The following is a 20,365-nucleotide window of genomic DNA, read 5'->3' on the forward strand; positions in this document are numbered from 1 at the left end:
AGCTTGATATACGGCATAGGATTATTATGAGGAAAATTTGTAAAGGGTGTGGTAGTAGGAAAGGTGAGCTACAAATAAATGCAACAAATAAAATAATTGGTTTGGAAAGAAACTCATACCAAATAATCCACAAAAGCTATAGGAGTTATGGTGATTGACAGATTCCTTTCTGGGGATGGGTGATCCTTCTGTTTTTTCAAAGAAGTGAATTAGCTGTTAAGGAGGAGGCCCAGGCACATAGCAAGATGCTGTTCTATTTCTAAAAGTGGCAAATAGAAGAAACTAGATAACTTCTGTAGGGAGGAGGGCAATCAATATTTCTTTTTCTTTTCCTGGCCAGAATCAGTGTACATCTTACATAAGAGGAGGAATAAATGAAAAAAAAAACATACAACCCTCATCAAATCAAAAGAGAGAGGATGAAGACAAGAAAAAGGTAATCATAATAAAGCTATAATATAACCCCAGGAATGATTTGAAAGATGGCAGAAGCTGCAGACCAGAAAGCCAAGCAGAATCAAAGTGCTCACTGATCAGCTTGGGAGGACTTTCAGTGAATTATGGGCTAGATTGAGAAGTAAAAAAAAACATTCCAGAAAAAAAGTAGCAGTTCATTTTTGGACTATTGTCAAGAAAATGGTATGAATGTGTTCATAAAGTCACCAGCAATTGAGCTCAGTTAGAAATATGCCTGGTTAGTGGAGGCTGGACTTCAGATGTAACTTCAAGGTGGAGCAGACAAAGTAACTGACAGTTGCAGATCAGACTCATAGACAGTTGCAGATCAGACTCAAAGCCACCCCATTATATTTAAGATTGAGCTTCTCCATATGTTTATATGGAAGCTAACGGAACTGGTTATTAAATTGTAGTTTAGCACCAGTGACAGAACAATGCCCTTTGGTGCATCTGAGAGTAGAAGGGTACTTTAGGAAATATGCCAGTTTTGTCTACTTATCTCTTCTGAATAGTTGCTACCCAAGATAGCTACCAGTTCCAGACTGCCATATGTGTGGGAGGATTTCTGTCTCTTGATACAGCTAGTAGCTAGACCTAAATAAAACACTGCAACCTTAAATATTCAAAGAACCATTTGGACCCGTTTCCCACAGAAAAGCAAATGCTGTGAGCCACAAAACCTGCATTGGCATGGCCAACACATCACTCATTCTCAACCAGTCACATGACATCCCCCCAGCCATGCCTACCCAAAGTATTCTCAGTTGTACAGGTTGGAGAATCCAAAGCGTGGGCTGTCTCCTGCTTCCTTGCTTAAAGACGGAGTCAGTCAAAGTTTAGTCCAGCCCCCCTTTCACTGCACATGCCCAGTTTTTGACTCTGTCTTCATGCAAAGAGGACACGAGGAGAGAGTGCTCAGAAAGAAAGATAGAAAATATAGGAGGGCGGAGCTGGCATTGCGACGATACAGCATGCGATCTTGGAGGTCTGAGATCGCTGCCGATATCTTTGCTCCTGGATGATTCAATTGGACCTAAACCGTCCCGAAGAAACGGTGAAAGTGAAGAGCGCATCCTGCCAATCCCAGGGATACCACAAAGTCCCTGGTAGATCCAGGAGAAGCTCTTTTTGCCAGCGTCAAAGAGGCAGCCATTAAAGCTGCTGAAGTTGGGACAGCTCCAAAACGGAAGAGAGCAGAAAGAGAAAGTGTGCGGGTTTGGTGAGAACTTTTTTTTTTTACTCTAAGATCTGAAAGGACACCCTAAGGGAAAGAAAGAATCTGTAGAAGTTTTGACAGATGTGATTAAGCGGCGATTTTAAACAGGAGTGTCAAAGTAATGTTTTGTTTTGTTTTTCTCATTGCTGGATTTTTTTATATATGATCTTGTATTTTGAAACTGGACTGGTTTTGCCGTTCATATCTTTTTTTCCCCTTGTTCTCCTTTTTGACTTCGTAATATTTTAGGCTAGAGGCTCCCCTTAATTAATTCACTTTTTTAAAAAATATCTTTTTTCTTCTTATCAACTCTCATTATATTCTGCTCGGAAAAGGAGGGGAAAAGTGAGAGCAAAGAAACTTTGTAACACTGCCAACTAGAGCCTTGAAAATATTGTTTTCCTTGTGACCAGACAAAGCTGAGAAAGAAAGAACTGAGACTCTTCTTCAAGGACATTGCTATTTGATAAGATAGAGGGAAGATAGAGAGAAGAGGCATGAGAGAGTATTACTGCAGGTGCTCTTCTGGGTTTCTATCAACAGCTGGAGTCTGGTGTTGAAATGTAGGGGGGAAAAGGTGATAGGTTTTTGGAGAAGAGAGCTATAATAAGAGCCTTGGATAATTAAATAAAGTGCAGTGTGCCCTTTTTATTTTTCCTAAGTTGTGCTATCCCTCCTCACCAGCTTTATTGCATTTTTAAAAATCTCCTTCTTTGTAATAACTGTTTGGGTTTCTGGCTTTGTTGGAGCTTGCCTTTGTTTTTCTCTCTTTTTTTTGGAAGTCCAACCTCTACATTTGCTTTTTATTTTAAAGGGAAAGCCTTAAAAGCCCCCCCTTTCCTGGTATTTTTGTTTTTTCATCTGCCTTTTGGTTTATTTTTATGCATTTCTTTCTATTTGAGGCCTTTCAATTGGATTAAGGTGTTGAAGAACCTGAAGAATTATTCCTTTTTCTTTTTTCTCTTTTTCTTTTAAAGCTCTTTTTTCTTTATCTTATTTTGGATTGGATTAAGGTATACAAGAACTTGAAGAAATTTTGTCCTCTCTTTTTTTCTCTTCTTTTTCCTTTTTTAAAATTATTATTACTGGCCTTCCTTTTTTTTTTGCTATTTTTATTTTGAATCACAATTGGTTATTTCACAATTGGATTAAGGTTTAGAAGAACCTGAAGATTTTGAATTGCCTAAAATGAGTAGGAAATTTACAGCTCCTGGCTCTTCAAGTTCTACTTATTCCTCTCCACCATCTGGAGGACAACATTTAATACAGACAATGTCAAAGCAAGAAAAAGAACAAGAAAAAGTGACTCTGCAGATGATTTTGCAAGGAATTCAAAATATCCAAGCAAGGTCAAAGAATATTGAAAAGAGAATTGAAAACATCGAACAAAGAACAGAGAACATTGAACAAAGAACAGAGAACATTGAACAAAGAACTGAGAGCATTGAACAAAGAATAGGGAAAACTGATGAAAAACAACAAATGATGTTGAAGTATGAGAAGAGATTCCGAAAAAATTGAAGAAGAAGATAAACAAAGAGACAAGAAGATTGGAGATATTGGTAATAGATTAACGGTGGTCGAACAAGATAAAAGTGGCATGTTGAGATGGGAGATGGATAGATCAGAATTTTATCTTAGATTTCAAAACGTAAAGGAAGAAAAAGGACAAAACCTAGCTGAGATAATGATAGAAATACTGGCGGAAGCCTTGGAAATAACTCAAGAGAAGATGATGGATGGAATAGATGAGGTTTATCGAGTCTTCACAAGATATGCGATGAGAAATAGCTTGCCAAGAGAAGTTCACATTAGATTTACAAAGAAAGCCATTAAGACGCAAATATTTTTGAACTGGACTATGCTAATATAGTTATGATGGGAGGTTTTAATGGAATTGTAGACAACAAATTAGACTATACAGCACAGAAAGCAACAAAGCAAAACAGAAAGACTCTCCCTAAATCTTTTTTTAAAATGATAGATGAAATAAACTTAAAAGATACATGGAGAGAAAGAAATGCTAAAACTAAACAATATACTTTCTATTCAAATAGACACTTATCATGGTCCAGAATAGATATGATATGGATGTCAACAGAATTAATACCTAATATTCAAGAAATAAATATTGAAACAAGTACTTGGGCAGATCACATTCCAATGACAATTAATGGAAAGGACAAAAAAGAAGATCTAGATGGATGTTAAATAATACTATTTTAAAGGAAAAAGACTTTACAAAGTGAATGGAGAAAGAATTGGCCTTTCTTTTTAGGGAAAATAAAAAAGAAGATACATCAATTCAGAATGTATGGGACACAGTGAAGGCATATGCTAGAGGCATGATAATAGACTATACAAGGAAAAGGAATACTTTGAAAAGGCTAGCTTCTAAGGCCCTAGACGATGAGCATAAAAGACTTGAAAAAGAGCTACAGAAAATGCCACATAAAAAGGACATCAAGTTAAAAATGAATATAATTAAACACAAAATCGGTCAAATAGAAAAAGAAGAATTAGCACAGAAAATTAGAGGTGCTAAACAGAACTACTTTGAAGACGCAATTAAACCAGGTAGATGGCTAGCATATAAATTGAGAAAGGAGAAAGAATCAAGGAAAATATTGCAATTAATCGATGACCAAGGCCAAGTTTGCCATGGTAGCAAAGAGAAGAAGGAAATCATTTGAGACTTCTATGGGAAATTATATATGCAAGAGAATATTGATGAAGAGAGAGTTAAGCAGTACTTACAAAATGCTAATTTACCTCAGATACCTAAAGAGACTGAAAAAATGTTAGAAAGCAACATAACGATGATGGAGTTAACTGAAGCACTCAAGAAGCAAAATAATGGAAAGGCACCAGGCCCAGATGGACTTCCGGCAGAATTTTATAAAACATTACAAGAATCGTTGAATGAAGTTATATTAAAGAAGAAGATACCTAAATCATGGTCAGAAGCCTATATTACACTTATTCCTAAAGAGGATGCCGACCCATTACAAATTAAGAACTATAGACCCATTTCCTTACTAAATGCAGATTACAAAATCTTTGCTTCAATATTGGCAGAAAGACTTAAAAATATTTAAATAATTTTATCCACCCTGATCAAAATGGATTTCTGCCAGAGAGACAAATTAAACACAATATGAGAGTAATCTTGGACACCTTGGAATTCTACGAGGCACATCCTGAAAAACAAATGGCTCTGATATTTTTAGATGCACAGAAGGCAATTGACAATCTGAATTGGCGATTCATGTTATTATTGTTGGAGCAGATGGGTTTTGCCAGAAAATTCATCCAAGCAGTAGGAGCTATATACTATAAGCAAACAGCAAAGGTAATGATAGAGGGAGAGCTGACAGACTCTATTAATATAAGAAAAGGAACAAGACAAGGGTGCTCACTATCACCTTTGTTGTTTGTGTTAACTTTGGAAGTGTTAAACAGAAATATTAGAGATGAAAAGAATATAAAAGGAATGAAAATCAAAAAGGAAGAATTTAAGTTGCAAGCATTTGCGGATAATCTGGTTTTCATCTTAGAAGACCCTTTAGAAACAGCATCAAAATTGCTAGAAAAGATAGAGACATATGGAAAGGTGGCTGGTTTGAAAATAAATAAAGATAAGACAAAGATTTTGACAAAGAATATGCTATTAAGACAAAAGGAAGAACTGGCAGATCTATTGAAAATTCAAGTTACGAATAAGATCAAGTATTTGGGGATATATTTGACAGCAAGATGTAGTACATTAAAAGAGAATAATTATATTAAACTTAAACAGCAGATAGCGCTAGATCTGGTGAAATGGGAAAACTTACAACTCTCACTAATAGGGAGAATCTCAACAATCAAGATGAATATATTACTCAGAATTTTATATCTGTTTCAAACAATTCCAATTAGGCCTGGAAAAGATTATTTTGAAGATTTAAATAAAATTGTGTTGAATGGCAAAGTAAGAAAGCAAGAATAAAATTAAAACTCTTGCAAGATTCTAGAATTAGAGGAGGATTTGGTTTGCCTAATTGGGAATTGTACTACCAAGCTAGAAATCTGATGTAGGTTAAGGAATGGATAACACTAAGAAATGCTAGATTGTTGACATTAGAAGGACATGATCTGTTGTTGGGGTGGCATGCTTTTTTATGGTACAAAGGAACTAAAACACAGGGGTATTTTAGAAGACATTATATACGGGAGTCTCTGTGATTAAACTGGGAGAAGGTTAAAAGACAACGTTATTTGAAAATTCCAGTCTGGTTATCGACTATTGAAGCATTTTCGTATCCTATAATATACAAAAAGGAACAAACAGTTAGATATGGTGAAATACTGAATGAAAAGGGTGAACTTAAATCTATGCAAAAATTAGAGGAACAAGGTATGAAGATGAATTGGTTTTCATATGTGCAAATACATTCAAGGTATGATAAAGATTCTAAAACAGAAGGTTTCTATGATAAATTGACTGACTTAGATAAGATTTTGACCGGTAGTGATGAAAAGGTGATTAAAAAATTGTATGGATATTTATTAGAAATTAAACTAGAGGAAGAACAAGTTAAAGAAACTATGATTTTAGGAAGAATTTTGGATACGGGATTGATTTAGAGAAATGGCAAAAATTGTGGTCTCAAAATTATAAAAGGACAATCTCAACAGCATATAAAGAAAATTTTTATAAGATGTTTACAGGTGGCATTTCCCCCCAACAAGAATAGCAAGAATGTTCGAGAATAAATCCGAAAAATGTTGGAAATGTCATCAGACACCTGGCTCATTTTACCATATGTGGTGGACTTGTGCCAGAAAATACTGGACTAAAATCCACATGTGGTTGGAGAAAATGATGAAAAAACATATAGACTTGAAACCAGAGATATTTCTATTGGGAATTTTACCTGAAATATATAGTAAAGACTTGAAATACCTGACTGTAAATGTATTAACAGCGGCTAGGATTGTATTTGCTAAAAACTGGAAAAATGAGAAGATACCATCACAGGAGGAAATCATTAAGAAAATATTGGAATGTGCTGAAATGAGTAGATTGACAGTTGAAATTAGAGAACAAGAGGATAAACAATTTTATAAAATTTGGGATCTTTTCTATCAATGGTTAGATAACAAAGTATATAGATTTTTAGAAAATAATAAATATATAAAGATGTACTTTTTTCTTATTATAACTACAAAATGATTTTAGGATAGATTTGGGATGATAATATGAACTGTTATACAATAAATTAAGTAAATTAGGGTTATCTTGTAAAACATGAATGAATAAAAGTATAGTCAAATGATTGATTAATAATGATACTAAGGTATTTAGTTTTTGATTGACAATATGAGATTATATGTAATGTATTTGTAATTGAAGACGATGAAATGGAAGCACAAAACAATTTGTAAACCAACCGGCACAATGTATGTACACCTATGGAAGACAGCTTGATGTTTTTATGTTTTGTTTGTTTATGTTTGTTTTTAAAAACCAATAAAAATTTTTTAAAAAGAAAGAAAGATAGAAAATATAGGATCAACGCTTTGGATTCTTCGAGAAAAAAAGAGAGAAAAGAGAAAGAGTGAAAGTCAGCAAACCATGAGTAAGTGAAAGACCTCATCCCAAGATGGGAAAGCCCACATAGCTGTTTGGTGTTAAGAGAATAAGCGCCAGCAATCTCAGTAAGAGCGGGTGGGCTCTCAATCGGCTAGCAAAGAAGGAGGGCAAATTAAGTCCGTTTTCCCAGAGCCTTTGTTAAACAAACCAGAAGCCGCACAAGCCTCCAGTGCTGTCTTTAATTGGGGGCAAGCTCAGTCTTAGGCTTAGCAAGATTCCAACACAGCCACACAAGCCTACCCAGGAGAAAGGGAGGCTAGAGTCCATGCTCAGGCCAGTCTGAGTATACTCTATTGGCAAAAGCCAAAGGGAAAGACTATGGCCGAATTTTCTGAAACAGAGGCAAGCCTGGAGGAACAGGAACCCCCTGCCCCAGTTTGAGCAGACAGCAAAGCACAAAGGAACCCAGAGAGGTTGGGACAGCTTCAAAAAGGCCTCTCAGCAGGGTGTCCAAGGCAGATGAGAGGGAGGCATTAAGGAGACAAAGGGCCATTGAGAAATGCCTCCCAAGGGTGGAAAAAGAGGCAGAGAAGAATGGAAATTTCCACGCTCCAGCAGGCAAACCAATGAAAGTGAAGTATCAGGAAAGGAGTGCAACACTAGAGGTCCCTGAAGATCAGCCTTTTCAGCCTGCTCTGTGTGAACGAAGGATTGAGTGAATCAGAAAGACAATGCTCTCAGGCATGCAATGAAGAGCCCTCCCCCAAGAGAAAGATTTTCAACAGAGTCTAGCTCTTCCTCCACAGCATCAGAAGTCAGGGAACAGTCCTTTAAAGAGGAAATGAGGGCTATGTTGAAAGAAATGATGGCAGAATTCAGGAACAGTCAGGGTAACAGACCCAGCCTGATACATAATGATAGGAGATGGGATGCTCATCATCATTCTACTCAAGCAGGAGGAGTAAGGGAGAAACTGGACTTCCAGGGAGATAGTTCCAGTAGATCAGACACTCACAGTGAGGCCTCTGTTTCAAGAGAGGAAGAATATAGGGAGTCAGCTTTCTCAGATGAGGAAATTAATGAACCAGAAACTCCAATGTTCACAGGTCTATTTCGTCACCTGCTGTTTAAGATGTTGCTGGGGAAGGCTAAGATAGCAACAGGCCTGGGGAGAATCACAGGGACAGAAGGGTCTGAGTTAGAACCATCTGATCCGAAAGATAGTTTTTTTGCTAGAACCAAGGTTGAAAGTGAATCCATACCTTCACCTGAATTGTTCAGGGAAGTGGTGGAAGGTCAGTTGGACAGACTAGTTATTTTCCCAAAGCCAGGGGGGAAAGAGAGGAAATTTTATAATGCAGAACTAGTGGACCTATTCCCAGTTCCCACGATAGACAGCCCTGTGGCAGCCTCCACAGCTGCTACAGTGTTGGCTAATGAAGCTGAGGATGGTCTAAAAGGGGAGGATAAGAAAACAGAACAGACCCTACAAAAAGTTCACCAGGCCATGGAATGGGTGGTAAAGGCAACGTCCATGGCATCATTTTTCAGCAGAGCAGTCCTGATATGGATTGAACAGATGCAGGAAAGGATGCCACCTGGCGATCTTCAATTGCAACAGGATTTGAACAAAATAACTGCTACAACAGAATTCATAGCAGACGCCACACTTAATGGGGTCAAGTACGCAACTAAGGCCATCACAGCTTCAGTGGCTGCCACTGTTTGGCTCTGCCACTGGCAGGCAGATCTGAAACAAATGGAAACTGACATCAGCTCCAGTTAAAGGGGACAAACTTTTTGGGGAGGCCATTGAGCTATTACTGATTGAAACCAAGGACAAGAGGAAGGTCTTACCCAGGAAATTTGGTCAGGCAGATAGGCGACCTTCTCCATATATACGGCAACAGCCCTTTCCTATCTCGGGGGGTGGCTTCAGCCACTGTCCATACACACAGAGACAGTACACACAGACCCCTACTAGACATCCAGATAGGTCAGGATTTAGAGATAGGGGTGGACAACAGTCCCAGGTAAGGCGCCCCTTCTGGAGTTTGACCAGCAGGGCCTTCCAGCATACAAAGTGACGGCTGGAACAATGTGCCCATCGGCAGGAGGCTGGGCCTATTCACTGACCGATGTTGACTACAATGGACAAGTGGGTCTTAGACACATTAAGAAAAGGCCTAGTTGTGGAATTCATCTCCATACCCCCGAGCTCATTCAGAAGATGCCCGACAACAAGGGACAGAACCAAAAGGGTAATTATGGAAACAGCAGTGCAACATCTGCTGGACATTCGGGCGGTACAAGTGGTATCGGAGAATGAACAGGGACAAGGGTTCTATTCAAACCTGTTTGTTGTGCAGAAGGCTTGGGGGTGGTGGAGACTAATTTTGGATCTCGAATTACTAAACAGGCACATAGTATACAGGAGATTCAAGATGCAGTCCCTGCAAGCTATACTAGGGAGCATACGGGAGCGGGATGTCCTGACATCAGTAGACCTCACAGAAGCTTACCTACACATACCTATTACCAGGAGGCATCGGAAGTTCCTGTAGTTTTGTTACGCAGGGAGACACTACCAGTACAGGGCTCTACCATTCGGTCTGTCCTCAGCACCGAGGACTTTCACCAAGGTCCTGGCAGCAGTAGCAGCCTTCTTCAGAACAAAGCCCATATGAGTCTAATGCTACTTAGATGACATAGTAATACAGTCAATGTCGACTCTAAGAGCACAGAGTGATCTAGAAACCACGATACAGACATTACAAGAGCATGGCTTTTCGGTGAATTTTGAAAAGAGCCACTTAGAACCGACCAGGTGATAACAACACTTAGGAGCTGTAATAGACACCAACTCCTGCAAGGTTTACCTGTCATAGGAAAGGCAGGACAGCATAAGGTCATCAATAAATCAAGTGAGTACAGCTCTGGGGGTGTCCCTGGACTTGCTGTCACAAATACTAGGGAAGATGATATTGTGCATCTCAATAGTACCTTGGGCCAGGCTGCACGCAAGGACATTGCAGTGGTTCCTATTACCTTACCAGAGAGTAGGCAAGGGCAATACAGGAACCAAGGTACTAATCCCCCCCCCCCAGAGTGAAGCAGTCACTCCAGTGGTGGAGATCACCTGCAGTGATGAGGGGATGTGGGTTCAAGGAACCCACCCGACTATCACAACAGATGCAAGTTTAGTAGGCTGGGGAGCCCACTGTCAAAGCCAGATTACACAGGGTCAATGGTCTCAATCAGACCTCAAGAACAACATCAACTGGTTGGAGCTCAGAGCATCTCATCTGGCTCTAAGGGCCTTCAGATCAGTGATAGTGGGACAGCATGTGTTGATCCTGACAGACAACATGACCGCCAAGGCTCATATCAACAGGCAGAGGGATACTCCCTAGCGCTCATGCAAGAAGCAGAATGATTGGGCTGCTGGGCGGAGACACACCTTCTATCGATCAGGGCGGAACACATATCGGGAGTGGAATATGTTCAGGCAGATTGGCTCAGCAGAACAATGGTCGACCACTCAGCACCTACACCCAGACCTGTTCAGGGAACTGTCACACAGATTCGGGAGAGCAGTCCCGGACCTGTTTGCAATGCCAGCAAATGCACAACTCCCAAGATTCTAGTCGAGATTCCCAACACAGGGAGCAGAAGGAACCAATGTGCTCCAAGGCAAGGGGTTTGCTCTAGGCATTCCTCCCACTCCCCTTGATACCAAGGGTAATCAAGAAAGTGATAGAAGAGGGGGGGAGGTCTTAATGGTAGTACCTCACTGGCCCAGTTTGTCTTGGTATGTGTATCTGGTAGATCTGTCAGTATCCAGACCATGGAGAATTCCCCCAGACAAGGTAGAACTGAGTCAGGGTGCCATACAACACCCAGAGCCACAGTGGCTGCAACTAACCATATGGTACTTGAGAGGACCACGCTAATGCGTTTAGAGTGCTCAGACAAGGTAATACAGACACTCCAGGCATCCAGGAGACCATCAACCAACAGAATTTATGATGCTACTTGGAGAGCATTTGGAACCTGGTGTTCCAAGAAACAAATAGATCCAACCACAGTGTTAGTTACTCAAGTGCTGGATTTTCTCCAGGAAGGCCTGGAGAAGGGCTTAACCCCTAACACCTTGAGGAGGCAGGTAGCAGCAATAGCTTCAATATTGGGTTGCGGGACCTTGGAGTCCCTCTCACGACCCCCCCTAATCAGCACGTTCATCAGGAGAGCAACCAATCTAAAGCCACCAGTGATACACAGGTACCCTACTTGGGACTTGACAAGAGTGCTGAGGCTGCGCATGACTGAGCCCTTTGAACCACTGAGGTCAGTAGAACTACCTTCACTCACCCTTAGGGTAGCCTTCCTAATAGCCATTACATCAGCCAGAAGAATTTCAGAGTTGGCAGCAGCATTATCCGTGAGGGAGGACCTCTATATGTTCACTCGAATAGGGTAGTATTAAATTAGACCTGACCTTTATCCCAAAGATCAATTTACGTTCCATTGAGCATAAGAGTTAGTACTACCAGACCTCTGCCCAGAACCAGTCCATAGCCTAGAAAGGAAGTGGCACTCCTTGGATGTTAGGAGAGCTATATGCATTTATATTAAGAGAACAGGACCCATTAGAAAAATGGAAGCATTGTTCGTTTCATTTACAACTGAGTTCATTGGGACAAAGGGTTTCACCATCTACCATAGGCAGATGGATCAAAACATGTATCACAAAAGCTTATGAAAGCCAATCATTGCAATTGCTGGGTAACATAACGGCACATTCAACCAGGAGTGCAGCCGCATCAGTGGCATGGAACACACAGGCCTTGATTGAAGAGATCTGTAGGGCAGCAACATGGTCATCGCCATCTCCATTCATCAGAAATTATAAACTGGATACATTTGCATCAGCGGAAGCATCCTTTGGAAGAAGAGTGCTACAAAGAGTTCACATGGAGATGGGGGCTCGGGACAAAGAGTTGGGCCACCCTCAGGACAGTTAGCTTGGGTATGTCCCACGCTTTGGATTCTCCGACCCTACAACTGAGAAAGAGCGTTGGGCTTACCTGAAACACATCTTCTAGTTGTAGGGGAGGAAAATCCAAATCCCACCCTTAGATAGTCCTGAGCTCAGGACGGTCAAGAACGAACACCAAAGAACTCTCCAAGTCAATCATCAGCCTTCATCAAAAACTAGGCATGAGCAGTGGAAAGTGGGCTGGACTAAACTTTGATTGACTCTGTCTTTAAGCAAGGAAGCAGGAGACAGCCCACGCTTTGGATTTTCCTCCCCTACAACTAGAAGATGTGTTTCAGGTAAGCACAACACTGTTTTTCTTTTCTCTGGGAAACAGCTCTCTCTCTTTCTCTTCCCTCTCTCTCTGTGTCTTGTCTCAGTCTCTGTTTCTCTCATCTCTCTGTCTCTCCCTCTCTTTTTCCCTTTCTTTCATCTTTTCCCCTCTATTTCTCCTTCTCTCTTATCTCTGTTTCTCCTCTTTCTTTCTCCTCCTCTCTTTTTCTTTCATCTCTCTCTCTCTCATCTCTTTCTCCCTCTCTCTTTCTCTCTCCTCCTCTCTCTCCTCTCTATTTCTTTCCCTCTTATTTCTCATTTCTCTTTTTCTTTCTCCCCCCCACTTTCTCATCTTTCTCTGTCTCACTTCTATTTTATATATCTCTCTTTCTTCCCTCTTTCTCATCTCTTTCTTTCCCTCTCTCTGTTTCTCATCTCTCTCTCTCTCTCTCTCTCGTGTGTGTGTATGTGTGTGTGTTTTCCCACTTGAGCCATTTCCAAAAACAGGTGAGGGTTGGGATGTTTTTTTTTTTTTTGCTGATGTTCTTTCTTCTTTGAGTGACTTTTTACCATACGATTTAAATCAAGAATCATTTTAGGTTTCCAGATAAATGAAGTTCTTTCGTCCCCCTGCTGTGGCTCCTGTCGGATGCTCCCACCACTGGCTAGCCCCTCCCTCTCCCCTCCCCCTCACTTCTTGCCTGAGAAGGGAAGGGCGGCAGTGGTGGCGGATGGAGACTTGCTCCGTATTCCAGAGTGGGAGCGAAACATACCTCTATTTGCCTCTTCTTTTGGCCTTTCTTAGTGCTGCGCGCACTGGGGAGATGCATGACTTTCTCTCTTCTCCGAGACATTGGGTGGGCCAGCTGCAGCCAGTGCGCCGCATTGTAATGGGCTCCAGGAGGAGGAGGGGATGCTGTAAGGTGCTGCAGGAGCAGTGAGCAGGCCATGGAGTGATGAAAGGAATATGGGGAGATGCGCAACTTTCTCTCTGTCCTGAGACACTGGCTTCTGCTGCTGCTCTTGCTACCTCCATGGCTGCTTGCTGCTTTTGCAGCGCCTTGTGCAGCACACTTAAACTTAGCATGCTTCACAATGGGGGAGGCAGCAATCCCGCCTCCTTGAGCTCATTACGTTGTAGAGCATCAGCTGCAGCCAGCCTGGCCAGTGTCTTGGGGCAGAGAGAAAGTCATGCATCTCTCCCAGCGGCTGAGGTGCACACAGCATCAGGAAGGACCAGAAGAAGAGGCAAGTAGAGGGGTGCTTTGCGAGTCTATGGAGCAAGTCTCCAATCCACCGCCATTGCCCTTCCCTTCTCAGGGCAGGCAAGAAGTGAGGAGGAGGGGAGGGGCCAGGCAGTGGTGGGATCATCCGACAGGGAGTTGCAGGTGAGGGCCCAAAGAGCTGCACGCAGCTCTAGAGCTGCATGTTGCTGACCCCTGAACTAGCTAGCCCTAAATATAACATTCTGAGAGTCCAGTGAATAAGAAAATCCACAAAACCATAAATAGGTTAGATAGATGATCGATAGATATAATTTCAATTATTGAATTAACACAAGGTGAAACATACGTTTTCAGAAGTTGAAGATACTTATCAGGTCTTCTGAAACAAAGTTTTCAAAAAAGAGATAGCATGTGCATAGGAAGTTAAATGAAAAAAAATATTTTACTGAATAAATGATTGCTAAAAATATGCTCTCTGAATTAAGGACCATTTCACTAACCATAATGAAAATATTTCACTAACAATAACCTTTCAAAGCAGTAAATGGCATACATATGAAATTCGCATCCACACAGTCATAGCTTAAGTTAGGCACCAACAAACTCAGCATCTCTATAAAAAAATAAAATGCCAAGAGCAATCTATTAATCACTCTAATGCAAGTAAAATAAAACTTTTACATTTCTGTTTGTAAAAACTTTGAGGGATATACACAAGGGAAAGTCTATAGGATAGTTTCATGTTAGAACTATCATTGTAAACTTTGTCACATACTAATATATGGGATTATAATATGGAAGCATAGAATATGGCCCTAAAGGAGAAAAATCCTCTCTAAGGAATGTTAATTGGAAGCTGCTAAAGACATTAGAGGTTACTTTGAAAATGAATCAATGGTGAATTAAGTTGCATCATAATTGCTTTATTATCTCTTGATAAATAACGGTGGAAATCTGAAAATACTGGTTGAAAAACCTGACCAAACAACATAGGCAGTGGTGGGATGCTGCTGGTGTAACAACTGGTTCGCTAATCATGTGTGTGCATGCACATGATGCGCACTATGCATGTGTGCACAGCTTTCAAAACTACTTCCCTTCAATGTTACTTCAGGGAAGTAACACAGCTGAGGCGCAGCAATCCGTTCTGCTGTGCGAATCAACTGCGCAGATATAGGTGAGGACAGCACAGGGGTGGGCGGTTGGGCCCACATGATCGTTGGAGAAAACCAGTTCAAAGCCAGCTGATCATCGGAGCTAGGGATTCTCCTGAACTGGTCCGAACTGGAAGAATCCCACCCCTGAACATAGGTAACGTCCATTTTTCCTATCCCCAGGATCTTTATTGAACAAGAGGCCACTGACCCTTTTGTATTTCTTTGTTCACAAGAATACTGTATGTAAAACTAGTTTTAAAACATTAAATCATATTTTCAGTTATTGCATACAGGCTGTCTGAAGAAGCCAGTGGACATTTTGAATATGATTCTAAAAGGTGATATGGAATGTGCAGATATCTCTCATCTGCATCAACGTAAAGCAGCTGGGATATCATGGCAGCTGCAGAGGATAACTGGCCACAGAGATGCAGGTTTTCTGGATACAAAGATGAAATAAGTGTAATATTAGTTAGCACCTTTATTTCAAAAGCCATATAGTCTATACAAATATTGGAGTTATGTTAATGAATGAACGAGGGAGACCTGTGGAACTCTGCTTTCAACTGTTTAGAACAATCTACTGAAAAATAAAATACTACTTTAAAACTGCTGGAATTGCCTGATGGGGAGAATTTTGATCCTGGGAAATTTTCCAGATCACATTCCCAAGGAAAAATGCATTTGTTTTGAGATATTTCAGACAAGTGTTATGTTTGTGCTCCCTTATCCTTCAAATACTTTAAAAAAATGAATCCAAACAGGAACAGTTTTATTACAAACCTAATATAGGTAGTCACTGAATTTACAAACACAACTGGGATCAAAATTTCTGTTGCTAAGCAAGGCTTTGGATAAGTGAGTTATGCCCAATTTTATGAGCTTTTGTTTTTTTGCCATGATTGTTAAATGAATCATGCAGTCATTAAGTGAATCTGGCTTCCCCATTGACAGCTAGGAAAGTTTCAAAAGGTGATCACATGATTCTGGGATAGTGCAATTGGTAAATACATGTTGGTTGACAAGTGGCTGAATTTTGATCATGTAACTGAGGATGCTGCAATGGTCATAAGTGCAAGTATCAATTAAAAAATCACTTTTTTCAATGCTATTTCAACTTTGAAATGATCTCTAAACAGTTGTAAAATCAAGGACTACCTGTAATAGTGGCTTGAAGCAAATAATACATGGATACAAATCATTTTGTAACAGTTTGCAAAGACTTTGCCATTGCCTTGTTTTAGAATTTCCTGGAGACTTTCCATCCAAATAAACTAGTCCTGATACTAATCTGCTGAGAATCTTACTAAGCGGCAAGTTACTCTAGGCCAAGTTATCTGGAGCATAAGATAAAGATGAGTGTATCTTTTCTGAAGGTTTTGGGATTGGATTGCTCAGATACCTAAATAAACTATAAAGCAAGCCAGCCATTAAAAGATACAAAAAACAAAACAAAACCTAAACCATTACTCATTCAGAAACACCAAACTCAAATGCACAATAGGATGCTCAGCCGGCATCCAGTTCAATGTTATTCCTGAAGTCAGATCAGCAGTCTGGTGCATTTTATTACTGTGATTTGTTTTTTTCTGGATGAATTTTTAATGCTGTCCTTGTGATTGGATAATCTTTAGCAAACATGAGACTTAAGCCAGACAAGCAAAGCATTGCAGAACAGTGTGATCCTGACCTTTCTCTTTTGGAGATGCTGTAAAACACAGGCTCCTCTTGACCTATCTTTAAAATCAATTCTTTAAATCTTAAATGGTAAAAATCTTAAGTCTTAAATAGTTTTCTCCCTAGAGAAAATTATATCTAAATGACGAATGGAGCAGAGGAGCTGCACAACATTTGTTACTCCATTTTGAGAAGTATCTCGATGCAAGGCGATGCAAAGCTTTACTTTATCATTATTTTAAAAAACCTCAACATATTTCCCCCTAGTCTTGGAATCTAGACATGCTGTGGATGAGAGAGGGAGGGAGGGAGGGAGAGGGAGAGGGAGAGGGATGGATGGTTGCTTCCCCCACCAAAAACACTGCATTGAAAATGTAAATACTGTACCTCACAGAGGCTGAGAGAGGAACTGAGAGCAAACTGGATTGTCTCCTTATTCAAGTAGGTGCTTGTCTGTATATGGACATTACCTGGGTCCCTGCCGAGAGGATGGTCTCTATCTGACTTCGGCTGAAGAGCGTTTCATAGTTTGCCCTGATCTCATTGAGGAGCTGGGACAGTTCCATGCTACTCCCATCCTCCACCTTGGCTAACTGAACCTTATTGATAGGGTGAGAAGACTGCTGCAGAACATTCCCAGCCTGCAATTAGAATCAGGGAGGAGGGGGGGAGAGGAGGGAGAGCAGAAGGCGAAACTCAGATTTTTTAAAGCAGCAGCGTCCCATTCCATGATTAGCACTAGTTATCATGTCTCGTTTCAAACTTTCCCCTAAAGCTGGCTAAAGCTGTCCATTTGTATACAAACCAAGGACTGGAAAAATGCATACTATTTATTTTTAAGAGCATAAAGTGAGAGACATTTCAGCGTGATTTTTAAAAATGTAGGACTTAATTGTTGCATGGAAACCTTGCACCATGTCATGCTCATATACTTCTTTTGACAAATAGCAGATATTTACTATTATTATCATATATACCAGAGATGAGTGTCATAGTTTTAGTCCCAAGTACCATTTGCAAAGATTGTGGGAATACCAGTGAAACATAAGTTGCTTATTCCTGACATACATATTGCCCCCCACAAGTTTTTTTTCCTAACATGACAATAAATATTCTGTGACATACTTCTTAACTTTTTCACCAGTTATTCAGTCAGTCTGTGTGGCAAATGATTTAATTCATTCACCAGGTAAAATAATTCAAATGAAATATAAACCCTTTGGGAAATTGGTTCATGGCATTGAATCTTCACTCAAAAAAAAAAAAAATGAAAAGGTGATTGTTTTGTTTAGCAGTGAGTTTTTAAAAGTACACTTAAAAAAAAATAGGAGGAGCCTAGAAAGGTTTTTTTTTAAATTCAAAGGATTGATCAAAAGGCAAACTACATTATATGAATCCAGCAGCATGCTGGTCATTCAGAAGAATGGCTGTCCATGGAAGGGGCAAGCCATTATTGAAAACTTGATAAAAGAAAGAGAAATATGAACACTTATGTACTTTTAAGTTCATATTTAAACTTTAAGATTAAAAGGAAGTTTTCTTTTGTTTAAATATTTTTAAACATAGCTTCAAAGGGGGAGGATGAAAAATAAGCACTTTTATTAGCTGTTGTATTATTTTCTACACTAGAAATACACAACTAGAACTTGCTAAAAACTGAATAACATTAAATATGGTGCCTCCATATTTCTTTGTTGCCATTATTTTAGAACATAAGCCTGAGGGCTGGGACTGCCTTTCATTTTTCTTTTGCAAAAGTAATTATAAGCTACCTTTTGGCTTAAGTGCCAGGTAAAAAGAAATAATAAGTAAATCATATGAATCATATGAATTATAATATTTGTTTATACAAGATTACAACTTTGTGAATCATTGTGTAATCGTCTGAGCTTTCCTACAGCTAATTGACATGGTTAACGTTTCTTTGGTTGAAAGGGTGCTAAAGAATAATGTATACAAGCTTAGTCTTTCTACAAATTTGCAACACTGAAATGTAATATTATAGCTCTCTAGTTTCCATAAGATAGTCACATTGATTGGTTACTATAAAAACTAACAAAATTATTCTAATAGTCTTCCCTATTTGATTTCCATAACCTGGGCTCTTTCTACAAAAAGTACTTATTTTAAATCTAAGATATAAAATAATTTGCTAATAAGGAGATTTTAAATAAATTGTGAAATGATATTTGTGGGTTTGTAGTTTGATACTTCATTTTAATTTTTTAAATACAGTTGAAATAGCAAAATAATAACTAGCCAAATTTAATTTACACATACACAGACAAAATAAAAGAAGGCAAAGGGAGAAATTACATTCATATTAATTACTACTAGTCTTACACCTGTGTCTATCTTAGTTTGCTTACATTTAAGTCTGTTAAAGATTAAAGGAAAAAAGGAGGAAAAAGGGAGACTGAAGATTATAAATGAAATAATATACATACATAAATTTGATTATATTTCCAAATAATGGGATAATTGCTCAAATATGGAAAGGGAATTTGGTTGCTCAAACAGCTGTATAATCAGAGGAGAATGAATGTCCCTTGTCCTACCAATTATGGGGTGATCTTTTCTTTGGAAAACACATTCCACATGTTTTCCAAAGAAAAGATCACCTTGTAATTTCCAAATCTGAATTTCCCTCTTTGCTAATTAGCATAATCAGAATATTCAAATTGCAGATAGCATGCTATTGCACATCACATTTTTCTGGTGGATAATATAAAGAGATGTGGTATTTTTACAATTAGACCATAAAACCCTCCAATTTATTTGATATGTCAGATGTCAATTTCAATTTATAGTCAATGTAATTTTCCAGGGATCAAAATTTGCAATTTAAAGACAGACCTTGTAATGTATTTAATGTGAAAAATTAAAATGTCCTTCAATAGTTAGCAACTGGAACCTTCAGAATGAAACATTAGGCTGAGAGTTTCACCAAATAATCCTCCAACAGGGTATGTTTGTATTCTGAAAATATAATTCAGCTCATCTTTGCTTATCTAGTGTAATCATTCAGAATTTTATCAGTAGAATCTCTGATAAATCTTCACTGTTATTTGTGAAATGGCTGAAAAATTATATACAAAAAATATTCACCAAGTATTTTGCCAAAATGGAGAGATACAGGATGCTACAGGGGTCAGTCTTAGATCGTCTATTACAATATTTTCATTAATTATTTGGATGAAGATGTGAAAGGCATGCACATCAGATTTGCAGATGATACATTGTTTGATGGGATAACGTATACCTTAGAAGATATATACAATTCAAAATAAACTTGATAGGTTACAATAGAATTTTTCATCTTTTTACTCTGCAGGATCTCTTGAAATAACTATTATATCTCAGATAATCTCAGGCAATAGAAATAATTAAATAAATCTACCACTCACAATACATTAGAGTCATTTTTTTTTACTATTGGTTCTATGGGCGTGGCTTGGTGGGCGTGGCAGGGCAAGCATACTGTAAAATCTCCAGTCAGAGGTGGTATTTGCAAGTTCTTCAAACTACTCAGAATTTCTGCTACCAGTTCTCTAGAACTGGTCAGAATCTGCTGAATACCACCTCTGATTAGAGTGATCAATAAGATGGCTTGGGATGTCTAAAAATTCCCACCATTTCACCAGTTCCAAATGATGATATTTGTTTATTGGAAGGCAAAATCATGAAACTGTGGCTCACTTACTTTGGCCATGTGATACAGGGGAATTCACTAGAGCAACA

General features: G+C 39.2%; 1 protein-coding gene across 2 annotated transcripts in view; it reads right to left on the reverse strand.

Moving 5' to 3' along the window:
• Positions 1-17,262, reverse strand: part of KRT222 (keratin 222) — a 42,826-nt gene extending 25,564 nt beyond the window's left edge. The window contains exon 1 of one of the 2 annotated variants that reach the window (XM_026722023.2): positions 17,095-17,262. In XM_026722023.2, coding sequence (XP_026577808.1) covers positions 17,095-17,190 — 96 coding nt within the window. In that variant the 5' untranslated portion in view covers positions 17,191-17,262. Of the gene's footprint in view, positions 1-17,011 lie in introns of both variants that reach the window. The other variant, XM_087916916.1, reaches the window with a different exon arrangement.
• Positions 17,263-20,365: the final 3,103 nt, after the last annotated feature.

This window comes from Pseudonaja textilis, chromosome Z (assembly GCF_049901715.1).
Source record: "Pseudonaja textilis isolate UNSWEBS1 chromosome Z, rPseTex1.2, whole genome shotgun sequence".
In the NCBI taxonomy this organism is placed as follows: Eukaryota; Metazoa; Chordata; class Lepidosauria; order Squamata; family Elapidae; genus Pseudonaja; species Pseudonaja textilis.